The 22,911-nt window shown below is 44.1% G+C and overlaps 1 protein-coding gene across 1 annotated transcript in view; it reads right to left on the bottom strand.

The window, feature by feature from the left end:
- The window catches only part of SLC2A13 (solute carrier family 2 member 13), a 331,334-nt gene that overhangs the window by 161,872 nt on the left and 146,551 nt on the right, over nt 1-22,911 (bottom strand). The window contains exon 4 of the mRNA XM_024216061.2: nt 2,096-2,204. Coding sequence (XP_024071829.1) covers nt 2,096-2,204 — 109 coding nt within the window. The remainder of the gene's footprint in view (nt 1-2,095; nt 2,205-22,911) is intronic.

The raw sequence follows: 22,911 nt of genomic DNA, 5'->3' as shown, positions 1-22,911 counted from the left end.
TAACAATTTTTTTAAAATCCCCAATTTATCGTGAAACCAAACCATCAACAGATGGCCAATGTCCTGTATAAAGAAACTGCTTTCATGGGAAAGTGTTCACCTAGCTTGCAAAATTTGTGACATGAAAAGGGAATTCAACTATACTGATTTTTTAAAGAAAATACTGGATACTGTAAATGATTATAAGCTATTCTTTTATCAGCACTTTTTAATGTGTTTATTAAAGGCATCTTTCTATGGAAAGTCTATGAAGTCCAGCTATATTGTACAGTAGTAATTTCTTCCACCCACACTCTATCAAATTAGGTCAATTACAAGCTGTTTGTAAAAGCTATTGCACAGTAAGGTGTATCTGCAATTTAGGGTAAGCAAAGTAAGCTACTATAGATCTTATGCCATTTCAATATATTTCTGCTTAATGAACTTTTGGATCTGTTGCAAACATCAAAATCAAAAGTTTAACCATTTAACATTATATCCCGACACTGTATTCATGTGAACATTGTAAAGTATTATTATTCACTAATATATTTTATATGCCCTTTTGCTCCTTCTTACCAGAATCTTGGAAGTCATACTGCAGTTTAAAAAAAAATCAAAGCGTATGCTTCATAAACTAGAAATGGATTGAACACACCACAGTCCCCTTCATAGACAAAATGATGTAGACAATCACACATTAACATTCACATTTCTCTCCTTTATATTTCTAATATGCTGTCATACCCATTACCCAGTCCAGTTACACCCTCCCTCCCTATTCCGGCCCCTATATTTCTTTGATTATAATCACCCTTCTTTCTGTAGGTCAGATCATAGGAGCATGTTCTTAGCAAGATGTGCAGACAGAACTTAACACTAATGAGTTACACATATTAAGCAGAGGATACACTCTACAGTTTTATTTTCCCTTCTACAGGAGAACAAACTGCCACTCTCATTGTAATTGTGGGTCTTCCAGATGACTGCCTTCATGAATCCACACTGTAGACAATGCTCAAACCTTGGGTGTGTGAGCTCAGTCTATTTCATTTAACCTGACTGCTCAAAGCAAAGGTTTCAAGGAGGCAAGAGTATAAACTGACCCCTCAAATGAGTCTATTTCATCTAAATTATACAGCATCATGAAGAACTGCTGGCTTCTGGGACAGTGAGTCAGCCAAACCCTCTCTCTCTTACTGTATTCTGAGGTGATGACAGACAGTTTTCCACCTACACAAATAGTGAGTTACTCATTTTCTAAGCTTACGGTTGTGCCAGAAGTTGAACCTTAAAAGCAACTGCAGTACTATTAAGGCAGAAATGGACCATGATAATCATTTGTGACAATCTGTTGATGCAAAAGAGCATGAGGTTGCTCTTCAGATTTTTCATCACAGTGAGAGTATCATGCATGGGTGCATATGTTACAGTGCATATTGTTTTTCACTACGTGTTGGAGAAGGAAATGAAAGCATTAGGGAGTGCTGGAGTGTCTTATCTCCAGAATTGTAGGTGTGTAGATGATGTGAAGGTGGCAAGGAATGCTGGAAACTTTCCCCTTAACTTATTTTCATGCTCCCAAAGATTTGAATTGATGGGGTGTGTCCTGACGCAACTTGCCCAGTCCAACCAAATGAAGTTTTTGTTTGTGCTAATATTACACATAGATGTCTTTGAGGTGTAAATAAGGTAAAGATTCTGCAAATAGAACATTGTTAACAATTGTTCATGCTTAGGCCGGAGTAGAGTCCAGCCCAGTCAACCAGAGAAGTATGGGGTCTGCAATAGAGAATAAAGTGCACAATAATAAAATCCAGTAAAGTACATGAGACTCTGGATATGGCATACAGCAAATCTGTGAAGAATGTTTTACACCAACATCTTTCTGACCATAACCATGATGCAAGGAAATCAACATCTAATTTTAAATAATAGCTCACCATCATTAAATTATTGATACTCAAAATACGGTATACTTGTGATGTTCCATACATATATTGTATTCAATTTAATGATTCAGAACCCCATTAATATTCAGTCTAAAAGCCAAACGTTGAAAAACCTCATGAAATGTTTTTCCAATATTTTATCAAAAGGAGGAACTGATACTTACATGACGGTGTTAATGCCTGACAGTTGTTGGAACATCTGTAGACCACAACCCACAATTAAAGCTCTTCGAGTTGGAGGGTATGTCAGCATTCTGCAGATCACAGGTCCAGCTTTGAAAATAGAAAAGTACAAAATGTGTTATTAACCCACCAGTTCAGTACTTTCAGGTATTACACATTTTCCCCTCATTTTCACCAAATTCAGAATATTTTGTTCATACTTGGTCTAGTTTCCCATTTTATGCATTCTACTAAATAGGAGACTTTCAGGGGGCTTAGGCCCAAAATGCAACCATTTAAAAAAAAATCCAGTTATAATCCAATAAATCCTGTTGATTACAAGAGGTTCATTTAATAAAAAGGCTTATGCAAATTTAGATTCAGAACTTCCGCTGATATTAACACAGACCATGAAACTAAATGAGTATGCTCTGCCACTGTTCGTATTCAGATTTTGCAATCAAAATGCATCTCCAACTCCCACTGACTTCATTTGTATAGTGATTGCAGGTGAGGATGCATTTAGGAACTCGCTGGGTTTCTGCTCTCCAGCAGAAGGGCCAGCAGACGGAGCACAAGTTAATTGACAAAAACTTTCCCACATGTCTCTGGCAGCCTCCATATGTGGAGATGGTAAAAGAGGAGCAAATGATAAAAAGTAACTTTGTGCTCCACAAGGAGAACAGAAATACGTTTCCAAATAGAAAACGTTTCTTTCCCTGACAAGTTTAATTTTAAAGTTTAAGTGTCCTAAAAACAATGTGTCAAAGAAAGCTATAACATGAAAACAAACAAAGAGTGTATAATACTTGATTCCATTTGTTAACAGAATGAGTTTGTGCCCGTAGTGCCATTAAACAGAATATGTTCTGATCCTAATTATATTTTACACATATACATTATATATGGTATAGCTACATACAGCACCTAATAAAAAATTAAGATAGGCATAAGAATCAAAATGGATTCAGTCAAAGGAATAATACAAGAAAAGCTAAACAAAAATGATCAGTTCTGACATCCTCAAAGATCTAAGCTTCATGGGTTTATTTCTAGATTTACCTCAACATTTCTCCTCAATATGTTGCTCTTGATTAACAATTAACATGAACTGTGGAAATCTCTTGTGAAATTAAGGGCTTTTAACTAACAAAGTAAGAAAGATTTCAATACACTGATATAAACAGTTCTGATTCAGGGATGCTGGATATTTGTAAGTAGTTTCAACAACTGAATTATGAAACAAGTTCAAAGAGAATCTCTTATTAAAAGCTGGTCAAACTTGTCTAGGCAAGAGCCACTTTCCACAACTTTAAAAATAATATGTTTTTTATTGACGCCCCACTTCTTGTCATCAACTAACTACCTCTTCATCATTACAAGAAGAAGAGTCATGGTCCAGCATAGGAGAAAACAAAATTTACAGAATTAATGAGAAGACACTAAAATAGAAGGATAACTAGAGCTCAAGTCTTACTTCCCTAGATACCTTTAAATGTTTCATCAGCTAAATTCAGTAAATGTGTTTGTAATTTTTCATGTTTTTGACCTAGAGTCACAAATATGACATCCAAATTATCATTCTGCTTTATGCTGAAGATAGAAGGTTTACCACAAATCTGTGCCAGGGCAATTGCACATCTGGTTAGATATAAACAAAACTAAAGACTTTTCTTTCATAAAATTCATAGCTTTCGGCAAAAAAAAACAATAAAGTGACTGAATAAACAAAATGCATCATTAATCTCAGTATTACAGAAGCTTTGTAATCCTAAGAAAATCTAAAAAAACAAATTGACTGAGCATCTGTAAAACAGATGCTTTTAAAAAGATATTGAGTGTGATTCTTATATTATTTAAAACCACCTGGCTTTAACTGTTTTCAGTATTTTGCCATCTGTGTGTCTCATGCCAGCAAAATAAAAGGTGCTCTTGAACAGTACCAGCCAGCAATTTACTAGAATACTTTTCAGACAAGATGTACAATATTAAATAGCGAAGAGGAGATGTCCCTGGGTGGGTTTTTTTGGGGAGCCGAGCGGAGGAGTGGGGGTTGCATCTGTCTATTAACAGCACGGTCTCACTTTAGGCAAACAAGTTTGTAAGTGTTCATGTCAAGGTGTTTCAGAGCCAGATATCATTAGTAAGGGCAATATTAGTCTTCTTCCGTGAGAAAAAGTCCAGACAGAGAGAAGAAACATTTAATGTTTCTGAGGAAACACTCTTCTTAATTGATGAAATGAAAGAATCCTATACCGGCTTTAGATCTTCATGCAAATATGACCTCTGTTAAAATAGAATTGGCTGAACTTGTTTAGCGTGATGGTCTCAGATAAGTAAATTTATGTCAGTTAAAATAATATCAATATATAAGCTTGAAATGAATTAAAATATCCATAGTAATGGACTGTAATATCCTGCCCCTAACTTATGTTAAAATGAGACTGATGAATGAAGTGAGAGACTGATGGAGAGAAAAGGATGATGGTGTCATCGGAAGTAAAGTCACTGGCTATGACATCACAGGAAATAAAAATGTACCATATATGATGTTATGACCTAAATACTTGCCCTTCCAGGGTCTGACCTACCCCCTCCTGCTCCAACCACCAACTGAAGGCTCATCTTAGCTTCAGAGATTTCGGTGTTTGGCCTGGAACCCCTAAACCAATGACTGATAAATATTGCCACCCCAAAAATGATCAAGAAACACAGCTACAAGCATGAAAAATCTGTGAGAGAGAGAGAGAGAGAGAGAGAGAGAGGAGAGGTGGGATTTAAAAATACACCTCTACCCCAATATAACGTGACTCGATATAACACGAATTTGGATATAACACGGTAAAGTAGTGCTCCTGGGGGGCGGGGCTGCGCACTCCAGCGGAACAAAGCAAGTTCGATATAACGCGGTTCACCTATAACGCGGTAAGATTTTTTGGCTCCCGAGGACAGTGTTATATCGAGGTAGAGGTGTACATACTGTGATACAGGAGGGCCAGGGAGCAGTGGGAAGTGGTAGAAGGGAAGTATATAAACCCTAGGTTAATTAAGGCGTGGTTCCCTGAAGACTAGGGAGGGTTGCTACAGGTTAATTGGAGCACCTGTAATCAATTAAGGCCCTGTTAGAAACCTAATAAAACCCCCTGCTTCAGGCTGTCAGGGAAAAGGAGGAAGGAGAGAGGACTGGAGCTTGGAGGTGTGCTGTGAGACTTGGAGGAATAGAAAACCGGAGTAAGGGAGACCCTGCCCCAGCAGGGGAGGGACATTCCCTCCCCCAGTGTTTAAGGACTGAAGGTACCCCACCCAAGGGGGAAGAGGGTAAGAACCTGCAGGGGTTGAGAGAGGCTGGGACTCAGAGTGAGGCGCAAACCCAGACCCCTCCCCCACTTCCCTCCTTTACCACCTTCCTGGGCCACTAGTGGGGCCCTCGGTGCCCCAAGAGCAGGGGTAAGTGGTGGTATTATAGCCCCCCCCACACCACCAAGAAAAGCGCAGGAGCCACCATACTATATCGACCATCTTGTCACAATACAAAGAGATCTGTAAAGGAAAAATGGATGTTTGTGAAAAAGATCTCTTAGAATTTCAGTATTCACCAAAAACATCTCAATGTTTTTTAAATTAGAAGTGGACCCTTCCCAAATTCTTTGGATCTCCCTGAGGCCCTTCTTACCTACAGAGGGAAATCAAAAGGATTTGGTATGTGGCTCAGAACCCATAAACCAATTACTTATACATGGCATCCCCTTTAGAAGTGAAAAAGAACTGCATCGAAAATAGTGAAATTGTGGTGTAAGTTTTAGGCCTAAAAATAGGAAATGGCAGAGTTAAGATGCCTGTGCAACCTTAATTTAGCCCCCCTTGTGGTTAGTCATTATGATAGTCTTTAATTACATGATCATAAGCTAGATGCCCAAAATGGACCTGCTCTGGAGATGAATCAGGGTTGTGTAGTGAAGGAGACTTGTCTATAGCTCCACTGCTTCATTTGCTGCAGAAGTTAGTAGGTATTAAGTGAATAAGGCAGGGGAGAGAAAAGATGGTCTCATGATTACAGCAAGTTGAATGCTGCCCTGGAGAAATGGATTCTATACCTGGCTCTGCCAAAGAGTTCCTAAGAGATTCTAGGCAAGTCACTTAAATCAGACATTTCACAGGTGGTCACTAACTGTGTTGCTCCTCCAGATGCATGACTTGAGATTCTAGGGTCCAATCTGCAGAAGTGCTGGGTTCTCAACTGTAGTTAATGGGAGCTGGTCTTTTACTATTGAAAGGTTATAAAATGCTAAGTACATTGAAAAATCTGGATCTAGTTGTCTCAAATTGATCACCCAAAATTAGTGAATATTTTTGACCTTAATATCTGTGGCTCAGTTCCCCATCTGTAAAATGGAGATAATAATAGCCCTTCATCTCACATTCATTGATATTTGTGGTACTCTGATCATAGAATCATAGACTTTAAGGTCAGAAGGGACCATTATGATCGTCTAGTTTGACCTCCTGCACAATGCAGGCCACACAATCTCACCAAACCCTAATCCATGTCTGAGCTATTGAAGTCCTCAAATCGTGGTTTAAAGACTTCAAGGTGCAGAGAATCCTCCAGCAAGTGACCCTTGCCCCACGCTGCAGAGGAAGGCGAAAAACCCGCAGGGCCTCTGCCAATCTGCCCTGGAGGAAAATTCCTTCCCGACCCCAAATATGGCGATCAGCTAAACCCTGAGCATGTGGGCAAGACTCACCAGCCAGACACCCAGAAAAGAATTCTCTGTAGTAACTCAGATCCCACCCCATCTAACATCCCATCACAGGCCATTGGGCATATTTACCACAAATAGTCAAAGATCAATTAATTGCCAAAATTAGGCTACCCCATCATACCATCCCCTCCATAAACTTATCAAGCTCAGTCTTGATGCCAGATATGTCTTTTTCCCCCACTGCTCCCCTTGGAAGGCTGTTCCAGAACTTCACTCCTCTGATGGTTAGAAACCTTTATCTAATTTCAAGTCTAAACTTCCTGATGGCCAGATATTCTGATGATGAGCACCACAGCAAAGCCCAAGCGGAAATTCATAATTTTGTCTTCAGAGCAGTGTTTGAAAGTGTGCAATAAATAAGGTATGGGGCCTCCCACTGAACAATGAGAAGAGAACAAAATAACATGAGCACTGTCCACTGAATGCAATCATCTAATTAATGACTGCATCACAATGCATATGCACAAGGGGGCTGAAATAAGAAAGTACAGAGACCCTTAATTCTGGCATTTCCTAACTTTGGAGTGCTTGATTTCACAACCTTAATAATGTTATTCTAATGCAGTTATGTGTGTGTAAATTCATAGGCTTTTCAAAGAGAAAACAGAAAAAAAATTCCACCACATGGCATCAGATTGACACCCTCATGGTTTATCAGCAGTGGTGGAAACATTAGCTTCACCACATAGATCTTTCACTTGAGGTAGGGGAGTGACTGACAGCAGTACCATGTTCTCAGTCTCCATGGAACCAGCACTGGAGTGGGAGAGGACACACACTTTGCCAATGGGTTTTGCAGCTATTTGCTGACAGCGGAGGAATGGTGAGATTCAGGAATCTTGGGTTCCTTGCCAATCTCTGGAGAGGGGTGTGCTCTAGTGGTCACAGACCCTTCAACCTGTTCTTCCCAAGCTTGACCCTTTTTGCCTCATCCTTTCCCACCTATCTCTGTTCCAATCCTGTCCCTTCCCTACCCAGCTTCTCATCCCAATCCTGGTTTCCTTGCCCAGCCACTCCTAGTCTCCTGTGAACTTCCCTGTCCCAGTCTCCCCCAACATCTAGTCCTCTCCACACTCCCAATCTCCCTCCCCAAGCTTTTCATCCAATCTCAGTTCTCCCTTAGGTCCTTGTACGAGTCTTTTTGCTCTGTCAGTACGTTTCCCCCACACACACCTTCAATCTTCATCAGATCTGTGTCCCCTCCCCCTCACTTTTTTCACCCACTGGTTTTCAGTCCCACTCTCCTTATCCAGCCAGTTCCAGTCTCTCTTCCACACCAAATCCCAGTCCCAGTTTCCCTCTCCCCACCACCAGTCTCTAATCTCAGTCTTCCCCACGTACAACATCTTTGTTCCAATCTACTCTTGCAGGTCCATCTTTTCTCACTCTCTGCATTCAATTCAGACAACTTCCTCCTCTGTGCTGCCCAGGCTTAGCATGGTGGGCATTTGGAGCACAGGAGAGACAGACTCCCTCTTTTTAGTTCTGGTGCCTGGATCTGGACCCGGACCTGACACAGTCCCCTGCAACCCATAGCAGCCATTGTAAGAAAAGTCTTGCTCAGCCCTGGGCTGGAGCATGCCCAGTGACATGGAAGCTTCAGAGATTTTAGCTCTTCTACTGAGCATGCAAACTGATTTTTCAAAGTCTTATAACTGGGCCAAATTCCAGTGGATTTTCATGGGGACAGCAAGGCATCCCTGAAACAAGAGCCATGCCTCTGGCAAATTCCCTTCTCCAAACACGGAGTCACTAGAAATTTTCAAAGAAAGGGTCACCAGATTTTTTTAGTGTGGGCAAAACTCTGTATTTTTCCCTAAGCACCTCCTATCACATTGGGGTGTTTTCATTGAATCACAGAATATCAGGGTTGGAAGGGACCTCAGGAGATCATTTAGTCCAACCCCCTGCTCAAACCAGGACCAATCCCCAGCTAAATCAACAAAACTAATTTTGCATTAACACTTAAATTCTAAGCATTTTTTTATAAACATTCCTTTTTAACTTTAAAGAACCCCTCTCTCTCTCTCTCTCTCACACACACACACACAGCTTTTTATGCTTTTAGCTGTGTTTCTTCATCATTTGCAGGGGTGATGCATCAGTCATTATCAGTCACTGGTTTAAACGGTTTGGGCTACACAGTAAATACTACTGGTTTCCCTACCAAAGTGAGGAAGGTATTGGGGAGGTAAAAAGGGCTCGATTAGGCCCCTCTCTAATTAATCATGTGGGAAAACACATTGGGTCATTGTAGTTAACATTTGGATTTACTAACAAAGTAAAGTTGTTGGTTTAGGGTTGTGGGCCACATCCTGCATCTTACTGCCTTTTCTTTTTCAGTAAGGAGACCCTTGAAGAGCTGATAGGGTATTGTTCAGGGCCTCCCTTACCTCAGTGTTTTTGTACCTCATATGACAATTCCACTAAGCCAATCTGATTTGTTACGGTGAGTGTGTAAAGTATGGAAATTTGTAAGAATTCTGCCTGGTCACAAGAATGTAGAGGCAGAGCAGAAGGACAACAAAACATGGCTATGATTACAACCAGAGTGGGACGTCAAATAACAAATCAGAAGCTGGGAACCTGATAGTCACTTAACATCATTATTTTGGAAGACACAATTTATTTCAAGATCAAGATGAAAGTTACAACAATCTCAGTTTTCAGCCCTGGAAGCGTCCTAACAGAAGGAGAGGTATCAGGGAGCCATGGAGAAAAGGAGGCAGAGAAGGTCAAAAATATTTTCAATTTATGATTTTTCAAGTAAAAACCAAAAAGTGAAAGGTTGCTGTGTTGCCAATTAGCAATTTTATCTTGAGTCTCACGCTACTTGATGTTTCACTTAAAGCTCCTGGAGACACGTGATTATGTGAGACTCAGCTTTAAAAAAGTAAAAATAAAAGCTTCTAGACCTCATGACTGTGGAGAAAAGTTTGAAAAAGTGACCCATGCGCACCCTACGGACTCAAAGATCAGAAAGCAAAAAAACCCTCCCAAATTATTCTTATTTTTAATCTCATGATTTTGAGGGGCCTTCATCATGAGTTTTGAACATTTAGAGCTGGCATACAGTGTATTTGGGTGAATTTTTGGATATTTTTCCTCTGCCTTTTTCTCATATCCTTGTAGGAAGAAAACAATCAAAAATCCACCAGCAGGCCACCTGGTGCCTGGGAACCTGGTGATCCCCAGACCACCAGCTTATTAGTATTGTCCCTGGCAAAATTTCACACTGTATGGCAACTATCATAGGAGACTGGGCAATGCAAAGTTATCAGCATAGTCTTCAACGGTCTCTTGCCAAGTAATCTAGGCAGCAGCTTGTAGCAACAGCTTAAAAATGGAAGCCTGCATCAACATTACTCTGCAGTTACTGAGAAGGAATATTTCCAAGGAAGCAAGGGCATGGAACAGTAAGAGCCACCTCTCAGTTATTTAGCATAAATAATATCAACCCGTAGAGTAGTTCCTCTGACCAAATCTTATCGTGATACCAAACCATGTCCTTTCTTCTATCTATATAGAGCAATACAGGAATTATGCTACCCAGAGACATAAGGCAAGAAGGAAAATGCTTTTCTCACTCTCTCTCTTTCCTAGCTACTGAGGATGGAAGACAGGTGTGTGTTTGTCTTTTTTTTTTTTTTTTTTGCTCCTCCCCACATAGCAATCACTCTATTACCCCATTCCTTATGGCAGCTTCCACACCCTCTTCTCCAGCATCATCAGCTCTTCTGTTCATGCTTTTTAACAGGTATCCAGTGTTCTGCTCCCTAGTCTTCCCTACTACACAACAGCCAGAGCAGGTGAGAACACCTGTAACTACCCACTCTGAGCTCAAAATGATTAGGGGTTTGGAACGGGTCATATATGAGGAGAGATTAAAGAGGCTAGGACTTTTCAGCTTGGAAAAGAGGAGACTAAGGAGGGATATGATAGAGATACATAAAATCATGAGTGGTGTGGAGAAAGTGAATAAGGAAAAGTTATTTACTTGTTCCCAGAATATAAGAACTAGGGGCCACCAAATGAAATTAATGGGCAGCAGATTTAAAACAAATAAAAGGAAGTTCTTCTTCACACAGCGCACAGTCAACCTGTGGAACTCCTTGCCTGAGGAGGGTGTGAAGGCTAGGACTATAACAGGGTTTAAAAGAGAACTAGATAAATTCATGGTGTTTAAGTCCATTAATGGCTATTAGCCAGCATGGGTAAGGAATGGTGTCCCTAGCCTCTGTTTGTCAGAGGGTGGAGATGGATGGCGGGGAAGAGATCACTTGATCATTACCTGTTAGGTTCACTCCCTCTGGGGCACCTGGCATTGGCCACTGTCGGTAGACAGGATACTGGGCTGGATGGACATTTGGTCTGACCTAGTATGGCCGTTCTTATGTTCTTATGTTGTTCAACACGAGGCATAGATGTTCAACCAGAACTTGTTGTGCACTGCTGTAGTTTCCAAAGTACATGTGTTAGGGATAAGAAATAGTCAGCACTGTTGCCACACAATAGGTAAGAGAGGAATAAAATTAGAGGATCCCCAGCCCACACCTTGCCTCACAATAGAACAAGTAGGACCCAGCAAGGAACATCAATATGCCAGAGGCCTCAGCCCATGTGAGGCCCTGCTCCACCAGGAGGAGCTCCAAGGGAAACCTTAGCGCCTCCAAGCTTCTTGCTCATTAGTCAGGAGCAGCAGCAGGAGGCTGCCCTATCAGATTCCGTGTCACTGGACAGTCAGACTTGAACTCTGGTCATTTTCCACATGTTGATTGGTTGGGTGCAATGACATCTTCCTGCTCCTCTAACCTACATCCCTCAGCATCAAAGCTTCATTCCCCCTGTCCACGTTGGTCCTCTCCACCCACCCCAGAGTCTGCCCCTCTCCCTCAACTGTCCACCACTCTCCCCTCCCACTTTTATCCTTCACACTCATCCCTCCCTATCATTCCCCTCATCCCCACCTTTACCCCACGGTGCCTTCCCCTGTAAAGAAAAATCACTCATATTAAAATTTAAAACATGGAAGTACCAAGATGTGATACAAGCCTTGTGCCTATCACCTCCCTGACCACTTTGGTCTTTTTCCTTCACCCCTTTTCTCTGGGCAGGGGAGTTATATGGGCCCGTGGTGCCTATGTTCCACCAATATTTAGGAACGTGGGCTCAGCTCCACCAGTGTTTGGGCTTACCGCACTTTGGGGGACCCTGCACTTCAGGGGGACACGGGGTCCAGGCAGAGCCGTACCATCCATAGGATGGACTGTGGCAACCGGCCCGTGCTTTGGGCTGCCCCGTGCTCCAGGGGGATGCAGGGTCCAGGGCAGCCTGGGGGGCTAGTAGGGGGCCTGGTGCCGGCAGCAGCGAGCGACCCGCCCCCAGCCCACCCCGCCGGCATCACTCCAGGGAGGGGGCAGAAGCCGGAAAGAGGCGGGGTGGGGGTGGGGACTTGGGGAAGGGGTGGAATGGGGGTGGGGAGGGGGCAGAGCAGGGGCGGGCTAGGGACGGAGCGATCACTGCTGCCAGCTCTAGGCCCCCTGCTAACCCCCAGGCTACCCTAGATGCCTTGTCCCCCTGAAGCACAGGGCACCCCAAAGCACGGGACGGTTGCCCCGGTCCGTCCTATGGATGGGACGGCTCGGACCCGTTCTGGGCATCACCAAAAATTATACAAACCTGGTGCCCATGGGACTATCTTCTAGGCAGGTACTTTGCACACTTGGCAAAACTGTATTTAAATAACAGTAAATACACAACTGGTATATTTACTGAGTTGGCGGATAACATTACATTGCCCAGCTCAGAACTACTTTCTTCTAGGGGAATAGATTGTGAGGATGCAATTGGTCACATATAGAACAAAAATGTGGGGAAGTTGGCAGAACTCCAGAAACAAAAACCTGGGAAGGCTGGTAGATCTCCAGCAGCAAACAGATTTTTCTATTTTAATAGCAAGACGGGTTGGACTCCTGGGAATCCTGAAAACAAAGACACTTTATTTTGTCAGTAAAGAAAAAGAAAAAAATCAATCCTTTGATAACATTATTTGAGATGAAGCTTTGTGGATGGAAAATCTAAAGCCACTGAGCACATTCACAAAGAAGGGGGCAGATGCATCTCTTAAGAATGCTTTTAAGTAGGACAAGAAGTAGAATCAAGTAGGGAAACAAGATGGGGCAGAAATAAAGAAAAGACTATTTTGTCCTCATATGACACATTCTTTCTGGAAAGTACAAACTACTGTAATAAAAGCCTTCAAAACCTCAGAAATAATGATGAAACACACAGTGCACAGACAAAAGTGACAATTAAAATGATACCACGGGGAGCTCAGAGAAGTTGCTGATATGAGTGTGAAAAGGCAATGAACTGGATAGGTGAAAGCAGAGGCTTCAGTTTGTGATGCTAGCTTGTCAGCTCTTTCAGAGACAAACACCATAATATGGTAACTGTGTGAAATTTAATTTTTAAAACTACTGATAAACAACGTATAAACTGTATGTATACATAACGCCAACAGACCCCGGTCGTCGGGATCGAACCTGAGACCTCGGGAGCTTAGTGCATGAGCCTCTATCGCATGAGCTAAAAGCCAACTGGCTGTTAGCTAAGGCTGTAGAGCTGACTCATTTTATCTCTCTCTTCTAAGTGCTCTCTGTGCCACTAGATGGGACAGAACACCCCACCCACAAGGTGTGTGGGTTACATGTGCACTTTCTACTTTCCTTACAGCCTCGCTAAATATCTTTTGATGAGGGAAAGAGAGTTATAAAAAGGACTAATTTAGTGTAAGTGGAAAAGCTTATAATGTGATTTAAAAGAGATGATATTGAAGTACACCACATACTATTTGTCATTATGTTGGAATTAAAAAATGTTTCTACTTCTGGACTTAAATATAGTGAAGGAATTTGGGGAAAATCCCAAACAGATCAAGTTTCATAATAGAGAAATGTTTTTGAATGACATTTAAGATATTTCATATATACACTTCTATAATATGTTGTGCCCTGGTTCAGTGCAGGGATGGCTCTGGGGACATGTGTATTAGTAGTAGGAAGTTGTGTATGTGTCAAAGTCCCTCCCAACCCCAATTAGCAATTTGCTCTCAAGGGATCCTTTCAGTCTGTTTCTGCACTTAGGCCTGGTCTACACTAGGCGTTTATGTCGAATTTAGCGCCGTTACATCGAATAAACCCTGCACCCGTCCACACCACGATGCTATTTAGTTTGATATAGAGGTCTCTTAAATTCGACTTCTGTACTCCTCCCCAACGAGGGGAGTAGCGCTAAATTCGACATGGCCATATAGAATTAGGCTAGGTGTGGATGGAAATCGACGCTAATAGCTCCGGGAGCTATCCCACAGTGCACCACTCTGACGCTCTGGACAGCAGTCCGAGCTCGGATGCTCTGACCAGCCACACAGGAAAAGCCCCAGGAAAATTTGAATTCCCTTTCCTGTCTGGGCAGTTTGAATCTCATTTCCTGTTTGGACATCGTGGCGAGCTCAGCAGCACTGGCAACGATGCAGAGCTCTCCAGCAGAGATGGCCGTGCAATCGCAGACTAGAAAGAGGGCCCCAGCATGGCCTGATCGGGAAGTCTTGGATCTCATCGCTGTGTGGGGAGATGAGTCCGTGCTTTCCGAGCTGCGCTCCAAAAGACGGAATGCAAAGATCTATGAGAAGATCTCTAAAGCCATGGCAGAGAGAGGATACAGCCGGGATGCAACGCAGTGCCGCGTGAAAATCAAGGAGCTGAGACAAGGCTACCAGAAGACCAAAGAGGCAAACAGATGCTCCGGAGCCCAGCCCCAGACATCCCGTTTCTACGAGGCACTGCATTCCATCCTTGGTGCGGCTGCCACCACTACCCCACCAGTGACCGTCGACTCTGAGGATGGGATATTGTCCACGGCCGGTTCCTCGGACATCTTAGCGGACGGGGAAGATGAGGAAGGAGATGAGGAGGACGAGGCAGTCGACAGCGCTTGCAACGCTGATTTCCCCGACAGCCAGGATCTCTTCATCACCCTCACAGAGATCCCCTACCACCCGTCCCCAGCCGTTAACCAGGACATAGAATCAGGGGAAGGATCAGCCAGTAAGTGTTTTAAACATCTAAACATTTATTTTTAACAGAACAGGAATTTTAACAATACCAACAATGGGTTTCTCATGATTAGTTTGCCCTAGGCGCTTAACGTTTCAGTCCCTGGCAGTGCAACTATTAAAAACAAATCTAACACTGTCCGGTTTTTCATGATTGTTCTGCCCAAGCCGCTCTACTGTTTAGTCCCTGCCACTGCAGCTACAGTAAAATGCGGTCTACATGTCCGGGGATAGAGCAGAAATCCTCCTGGGACATCTCGACGAAGCTCTCCTGGAGGTAATTGGAAAGCCTTTGCATCAGGTTCCTGGGGAGAGCGGCCTTATTGGGTCCTCCATGGTATGAAACGTTTCCGTGCCAGGAGACCATCAGGTACTCCGGGATCATTGCCCTGCAGAGCATGGCGGCATACGGCCCTGGTCTTTGCAGGCTTTCCCGGAGCATTCTTTCTTTATCTCTGTCTGAGATCCTCATCAGGGTGATGTCGCTCATGGTGACCTGCTTTGAATTAGGTAGGGAAATGTTAGTATTGGGACTGCTTGCCCGTTCCTTTACAGAACTGTAACCGCCAGTTTACAGCCACGCGGTGGAGGCGGGAGAGGGGTGGCATACAGGGATCTTTCCCTGGGAGAGACGCGAGGGGGTGGGACGGGGCAGAGTTGATGCTGGCCGGATTGCTGGCAGCAGGGACTAGCATTACTTTCAATGTGAAAGGAGGCCAGTGCTACTATCAAAGTTTTAAGCAGCCACAAGTCTACGGCTTACCATGTCTGCCTGCTACACAAATTCCGGTGTCCTGCCCCGCTTCTCAAATCGGCAGTGCAAGACCCCAGGCACTGAATGCGAGGGCCGAAAATTCGACCTTGTCCTGAGTGCGCATGTGATAGGTACAGTGCATGGTCTTGTTCACAGAGAAAGACTATGTTCTTTGTTCACAACTACATTTATCTTTCTGAGGAATTCACTCCCTTTTTCCCATTCCCACAGCCACATCTGCGACTGTCTCCCAACCCAGCCTGGCATCACACACCCAGAGGCTAGCGCAGATTAGGCGGAGGAAGAAGAGGACGCGGGAGGACATGTTCTCAGAACTAATGGGCTGCTCCCGAGCCCAGGCAGCACAGCAGACCCAGTGGAGGGAGAACTTGTCCCAAATGCACCGGACACACATGGAACGTGAGGAGAGGTGGCGGCAGGAAGACCAGCAGGTGACTCAAACGCTGCTTGGACTTATGAGGGAGCAAACGGACACGCTCCGGTGCCTTCTTGATGTACTGCAGGAACGGAGGCAGGAGGACAGAGCCCCGCTGCAGTCTATCAGTAACCGCCCTCCCCCGCCACCAAGTCCCATACCCCCCTCACCCAAAGTACAAAGAAGGAGGGGCGGCAGAGTACGTGAAAACTCTCACTCCACCCCTGCAGACTGCTCAAGCACCAGAAGGCTCTCATTCCCCAAAATTTGAAAAGTCCTTTCCTTCCCACCTCACCCAAGCCCCCGTCCAAGTTTCACCCCCCAGTTTCATGTGTGGTTGTTAATAAATATGTTTCTGTTCATTACTGTTTCCATCATCTTCTTTAGAGGAGAGTCTGTCTGAAGGGGGGTAGGGGGGTTGGTAATTGGACAGGACAGCAGCAGGGCACACACACAGTGCAGTCACTAGTTACCCTGGTCAGTCTGGGAGGTGGTTTTCATGTTCTGTAGGGGGGCTGGGGGGTTGCTCTGTGACTTTGTGGCGGAGGAGGGCACTTACAGATCTTATGCAGTGGCCCTTATCCTGGATCACAGAGCCACGCTGCAGGGGATCTGTAACCCTCCTCCCCCTGCCACAAAGTCACAGAGCCACCACATACACGCAGTCCCCATCAGGAGGGCTGGCAGGCTCCGTTGAAACAACCAGTCCACCACTGCGGAGCCTGTCATTCCTGCAGTTTAGAAGCGTTATTTGCATCAGTACACTACACCCGCTCCCCACCACAGTCTGCGTCCCAGGTTTAAAACATTCCCGCGAAAACAGTAATAAAGAAAACGGTGTCCATTAACAAAATAGAAGTCATTTTATTTTTAAAGGTGTGTTGGAAGAGGGTGAAGGGGGTATGTAACTGGAGAGGATAGTCAACATTGACTGGGTAAAGAAACGGGGGCAGGTTCAGCTTCTCTGTACACATACTTAAAAGTCACAGGTTACCCTGCTCACTCAGGAACCTAGCTTTCAGAGCCTCCCGGATGCACAGCGCGTCCCGCTGGGCTCTTCTAATCGCCCGGCTGTCTGGCTGGGTGTAATCAGAAGCCAGGCAATTTGCCTCAACCTCCCACCCCGCCATAAAGGTCTCCCCCTTGCTCTCACAGAGATTGTGGAGCACACAGCAAGCTGCTATAACAATGGGGATATTGGTTTCGCTGAGATCACAGCGAGTCAGTAAGCTTCTCCATCTCCCCTTGAGACGGCCAAAAGCACACTCCACCACCATTCTGCACTTGCTCAGCCGGTAGTTGAAGAGTTCTTTTTCAGTGTCCAGGGCGCCAGTATAGGGCTTCATGAGCCAGGGCATTAGCGGGTAGGCTGGGTCCCCGAGGATCACTATAGGCATCTCCACATCCCCAAGAGTTATTTTGTGGTCTGGGAAGTAAATACCTTCCTGTAGCCGTCTAAACAGACCAGAGTTCCTGAAAACGCGAGCGTCATGAACCTTGCCCGGCCATCCGACGTTGATGTTTGTAAAACGTCCCCGATGGTCCACCAGTGCTTGCAGCACCATTGAAAAGTAGCCCTTTCTGTTAATGTACTGGCTGGCCTGGTGGTCCGGTCCCAGGATAGGGATGTGCGTTCCATCTATAGCCCCACCGCAGTTTGGGAATCCCATCGTGGCGAAGCCATCTATGATGGCCTGCGCGTTTCCCAGGGTCACTACCTTTGAGAGCAGTACCTCAACGATTGCGTTGGCTACTTGCATCACAACAACCCCCACGGTAGATTTGCCCACTGGTTCGCGACTGACCAGTAGCTGTCTGGCGTTGCAAGCTTCCAGAGAGCTATGGCTACTCGCTTCTGGACAGTCAGGGCTGCTCGCATCCGGGTGTCATTGCGCTTCAGGGCAGGGAACAGCAACTCACAAAGTTCCAGGAAAGTCCCCTTCCGCATGCGAAAGTTTCGCAGCCACTGTGATTCATCCCAGACCTGCAGCACTATGCGGTCCCACCAGTCCGTGCTTGTTTCCCGGGCCCAGAATCGCCGTTCCACAACATCCACATGACCCATTGTCACCGTGATGTCCTCGGCGCGGGGTCCCGTGCTTTCTGACAGGCCTGTGCTACTCTCAGACTTCAGGCCCTCACCGCGGTGCCATAGCCTCCTCGCCCAATTTATCTGCATCTGCCTCTGGGAAAGGTGGATGATAAGCTGCGAGGCGTTGACAACGGACACAACTGCAGCGATGGTCGCAGCGGGTTCCATGCTCGCAGTGCTGTGGCGTCCGCGCTGTCACTGACCAGAAAAGTGCGCGAACTGATTTCCCGCCGGCGCTTTCAGGGAGGGAGGAAGGGCGGTAGTGACGGACGGATGACGACAGTTACCCAAAAGCACCCTCGACACATTTTTTTACCCAGAAGGCATTGGCGGCTCGACCCAGAATTCCAATGGGCAGCGGGGACTGCGGGAACTGTGGGATAGCTGCCCACAGTGCACCGCTTCCAATGTCGACGCTTTCCCCGTTAGTGTGGACTCACAAAGTCGAATTACTGTCCTTAGTGTGGACACACACGTTCGACTTTGCAATATCGATTCCACATATTCGATTTAAGTGAAATCGAACTACTCTCGTAGTGTAGACATACCCTTAGTTTCTTACATTAGGCATGGTACTTCATTTTCTGAGCAATATATATTTCAAACTTCTCATACTTTCCTTTGAATTTTACTGCAGAAATCGGTTCCCACTACTGTTTTCAATTAATTTATTTTTGCCTGATGCTTTTCCAGCTGATAAAATGAAAGATGGATGCATACTCTTCGGACATAAGGATATGTTCCTCATTTCCAAATAGCTGTTCCCTCTTCCTGGTTACTTTAGATCACTACCCAGACCGCTTACCAGTATTTATTAATGATAAACCCAGTTTCCCTGAAAAGAATAAAATGGATGGAAATATCCCAAACAAAAAAAACCCACAAGCAGTAAAATATTTAAACTGATCAAGTAGCCTAGAGCTCAGTGGAAGTCTGTATGGGATATGATTTGTTCTTCATTCTTTGTTTGCTTCAGTGATGATACATTTAGTTTAAATTGGCTCGTACGAACTCTGGTTTGTCATCCATTGAATTATATGAGAGATTCCTATCAATTTTTTTCTCTCACTTTGTGTAAATCCATTCTGAAAAATGAAATACCATTAGCAGAGAGACACTTTTATTAAAAATGAAACAGACATAACATTACATTAAGTTAAAATTGAGGGTCATATTCAAGCATGGTAAAAAGTAACTGTTTAAGTCAATGCAATTACAACATAGCTGACTGATTCCAAAATTAACGTACACACCAGGAAAGGGAAATTCAAAGTTAAATGTACTGTCTGCCTCAGTGCTTAACATCTGGTTTTCTAACACCAAACCAAGTCAACAATGGATTTACTAATGACACCCAGTATCACTAACTGCATGAGCCTCCAGTGGGGTCAAAACTCAAGACCTTCACTGCTAAGACTTAAGCACATTGTTAAGTCCATCTTTATTAAGCAAAGCTCTTAAGTACTGTGACAAAGTTCCTCCTCTACCTTGGTGGGTCCTGGGCTTATTGGCAGATTTGCTCGCTTCACAGATTCCTGTGGGTCAGGAAACAGTCCAGAGACCTTTCCCTCTGGTAGAAGCTATAGTCCAGGTCAATTCCTCCTGTGTTTGATCAGGAGTTGGGAGATATGGGGGGAACCCGGGCCCGCCCTCTACTCCAGGTTCCAGCCCAGGGCCCTGTGGACTGCAGCTGTTTAGAGTGCCTCCTGGTACAGTTGCACGACACCTACAACTCCCTGGGCTACTTCCCCATGGCCTCCTCCCAACACCTTCTTTGTCCTCACCACCAGACCTTCCTCCTGATGTCTGATAATGCTTGTACTCCTCAGTCCTCCAGCAGTACGCCTACTCGCTCTCAGCTTCTTGCTCCCAGTTCCTCTCACACACTTCCTCTTCTCTGGCTCCCCCTGGCTTGACTGGAGTGAGCCCTTTTATAGCATCAGAGGGGCCTTAATTAGAGTCAGGTGCTTAACTGCCTCACCTGACTCTTAGCAGGTTAATTGGAGTCAGGTGGTCTATTAGCCTGGAGCAGCCCCTGCTCTGGTCACTCAACGAACAGAAAACTACTTATCCAGTGGCCAGTATATCTCCCTTCTGCTACTCTGCTGTTCCCAACTGGTCTGGGTCTATCACAGTACGTATTTAATAATTGTAAGTACCACTGAAGTCAGCAGGACCCAAATACAAACTTAAGAACTTTGCTGAACTGGGGCCCAAGAGCATAACCTCTATTGACTGAGCTAAAGTAGCATCTCCTCTAGCTGGCAGCTATAGCAGACTCAGGTCCTCTTATGTGCACCACCAACGACAGGAGGACAAAGTCCCAACATTCTCATAATGTAGGATACAGCAAATCAAAACATTGACTTATTTTATTAAGTGCTGCAGTTAACTGAAACAAAGGAATACATTATGAAATAAATTTGAACCTTGAACTGCCAAGAAATAAATGATTGGACTATTTGGGTATTGGTCCTGAGATCTTTTAGTAACCATTAAGAGAAACTGCAGAATGTGAGCAGAAGCTGAATTCAACAAATGCTTTAATAAAGTATATAGTCTTCACTGCCTTGAAACATATATACTTTTTAGCATCTGTGCAAAGTGTTTTACTCTAATTTTGCACAACTGTTAAGGACTACACAATGTGCAAGGTTGTGGATAATCCATAACATCTCTCTCTCTCTCCATGCATTAATTTTATAATGCCATCAATAACAGCAACCAACTTTGTCTGGCAATTTATAGATTGTTTTTTATAAATCCTTATCCCACAACATCTGTTTGGTTTTCAAGGTTTATGGGGAGACTGTCATTGTATTGACATTTACAGGAGTTTCTTGTTTGGTCCCCTTTTTAGAACTACTTAAATCTTGGCAGTAATTCTTTGTTCCTGACATATGGACAATTGTTTGTACGCACTCAGACTAAAGATCTTTTCTTCAGCTGATCAAAGGGACATAGTGTGGGTTTTGGTTTAATTAAATCCTTTCCTTAATCAGTAATTTCAGTAACTGACAGACAGAAATCATTTATCTTCAGCAATGATTTAAGTGTTACTGAACGCTAATGGATAAGATAGAATTTACAAATATAGCATAGAGTTGCATAGGTTAGTGAGGCAGAAAATCAGCAGAATCATCAAGGAGGAAGGGCACCAACTGAAAATGCAAATACTAGCTACATAACAGACGCACTAAGATCTCTTGTACTGCCCAGTATATTTAATTTGGAAGCTGGTTAGTTTGTATTGAGTGGAAACATCTCTAATGATTTTCAGCATAATGAAGACAAAATGCAATTGCCTGAATATCACATTTATGTAATAACAGAAAACACGTATCACTAATCATGTCCCACCTTAATCAAATTTCTTTGCATTTAAAAAAATGTTATTCTGTACAGACTGGCTGGAGTTCCCTATAAAGCTGTGGAAGATCCAACGAAGCATAAGACCTTGGGTTTTTTTAAGTTTAAAAACCAAAATCACTCTGTACTTTATTTTTACTTAGCTGTTCCCAGTAGTGCTTTGTTGCAAACAAGTGATGCAACCCAAGATCCTGCTCTCAGTACACTGAAGGATATAAACCTCTACCCCGATATAACGCTGTCCTCGGGAGCCAAAAAATCTTACCGCGTTATAGGTGAAACTGCGTTATATCGAACTTGCTTTGATCCGCCGGAGCGCGCAGCCCTGCCCCCCCGGAGTGCTGCTTTACTGCGTTATATCCGAATTCATGTTATATCGGGTCGCGTTCTATTGGGGTAGAGGTGTACATTCAAAGTTGAGAAATACAAGATAGTCATGAGTGGTAGAAGGTGATCCCATTGTTTGCATAATGCGACGTACCATTAAACTTCCAAGTCACACAGTATGTTGCAGAGTCGATGGCAACGTAAGGAGTGGGACAGTTTCGCACAAAGGACAGAGCATATTATGGGCTAGAATGGCCTATAATTAGGAAAAGTAAGAAAGGAAGGATGGCCTTGTGGTTAAGGCTCTGAACTAGGACTCGAGATTTGGATTCAGTTCCTAGCCCTGTAACAGGCTTCCTATGTGACCTGGAGAAAGTCAGTCAATCAATTCTCTGCCATTGCAGGTGCCTATGGCATTGGCGCATCTCGGTCCCTCCTATTCTCTTCCTGTAGCATATAATAATTTAGTCTCCTGCGGGCTGTAATACTTTGGTCTAATTCTGGTTGTTGGATTTAGTGTGCGGGTGCTGGGTGGTGTTGGTGTTCTGTGATATCCAGGTGGTCAGATTAGATAATCTGGTGGTCCCTTCTGGCCCTAAACTCTACAACTATGACAGGAGCTTCCCATTGCTGCTAAATATACAAATATTTAGACAAATACAGTTTTCATAAGTGCGTAAGTGATTTAGAAGCCTAAGTCCCATTTCCAAACAGCTATAGGTGCTTTTGAAAATTGTACCCAACATCTTTCAGTGACTGAGTTCTTCCCAAATTTGTAACTTACAACCCTTACCCAACTGATTCGTTACCTAAGGGTGAGGGGAACATCCAGATCAGCACAAATTATGAAGCCCTTTTCAAAACGTAGACAATGCAGTCAGGGCGGGTGCAAGGATGTTTCACGCCCTAGGCGAGACTTCCACCTTGTGCCCCCCCCCCCCCCCCCCCCCCCCCCCCCCCC

The sequence above is a fragment of the Terrapene carolina genome, unplaced genomic scaffold (assembly GCF_002925995.2).
Source record: "Terrapene carolina triunguis isolate 2854851 unplaced genomic scaffold, T_m_triunguis-2.0 Scaffold68, whole genome shotgun sequence".
NCBI lineage: Eukaryota > Metazoa > Chordata > Testudines > Emydidae > Terrapene > Terrapene triunguis.
The sequence above is the reverse complement of the archived record's forward strand: the minus strand, read 5'-3'. Positions and strand labels throughout refer to the sequence as shown.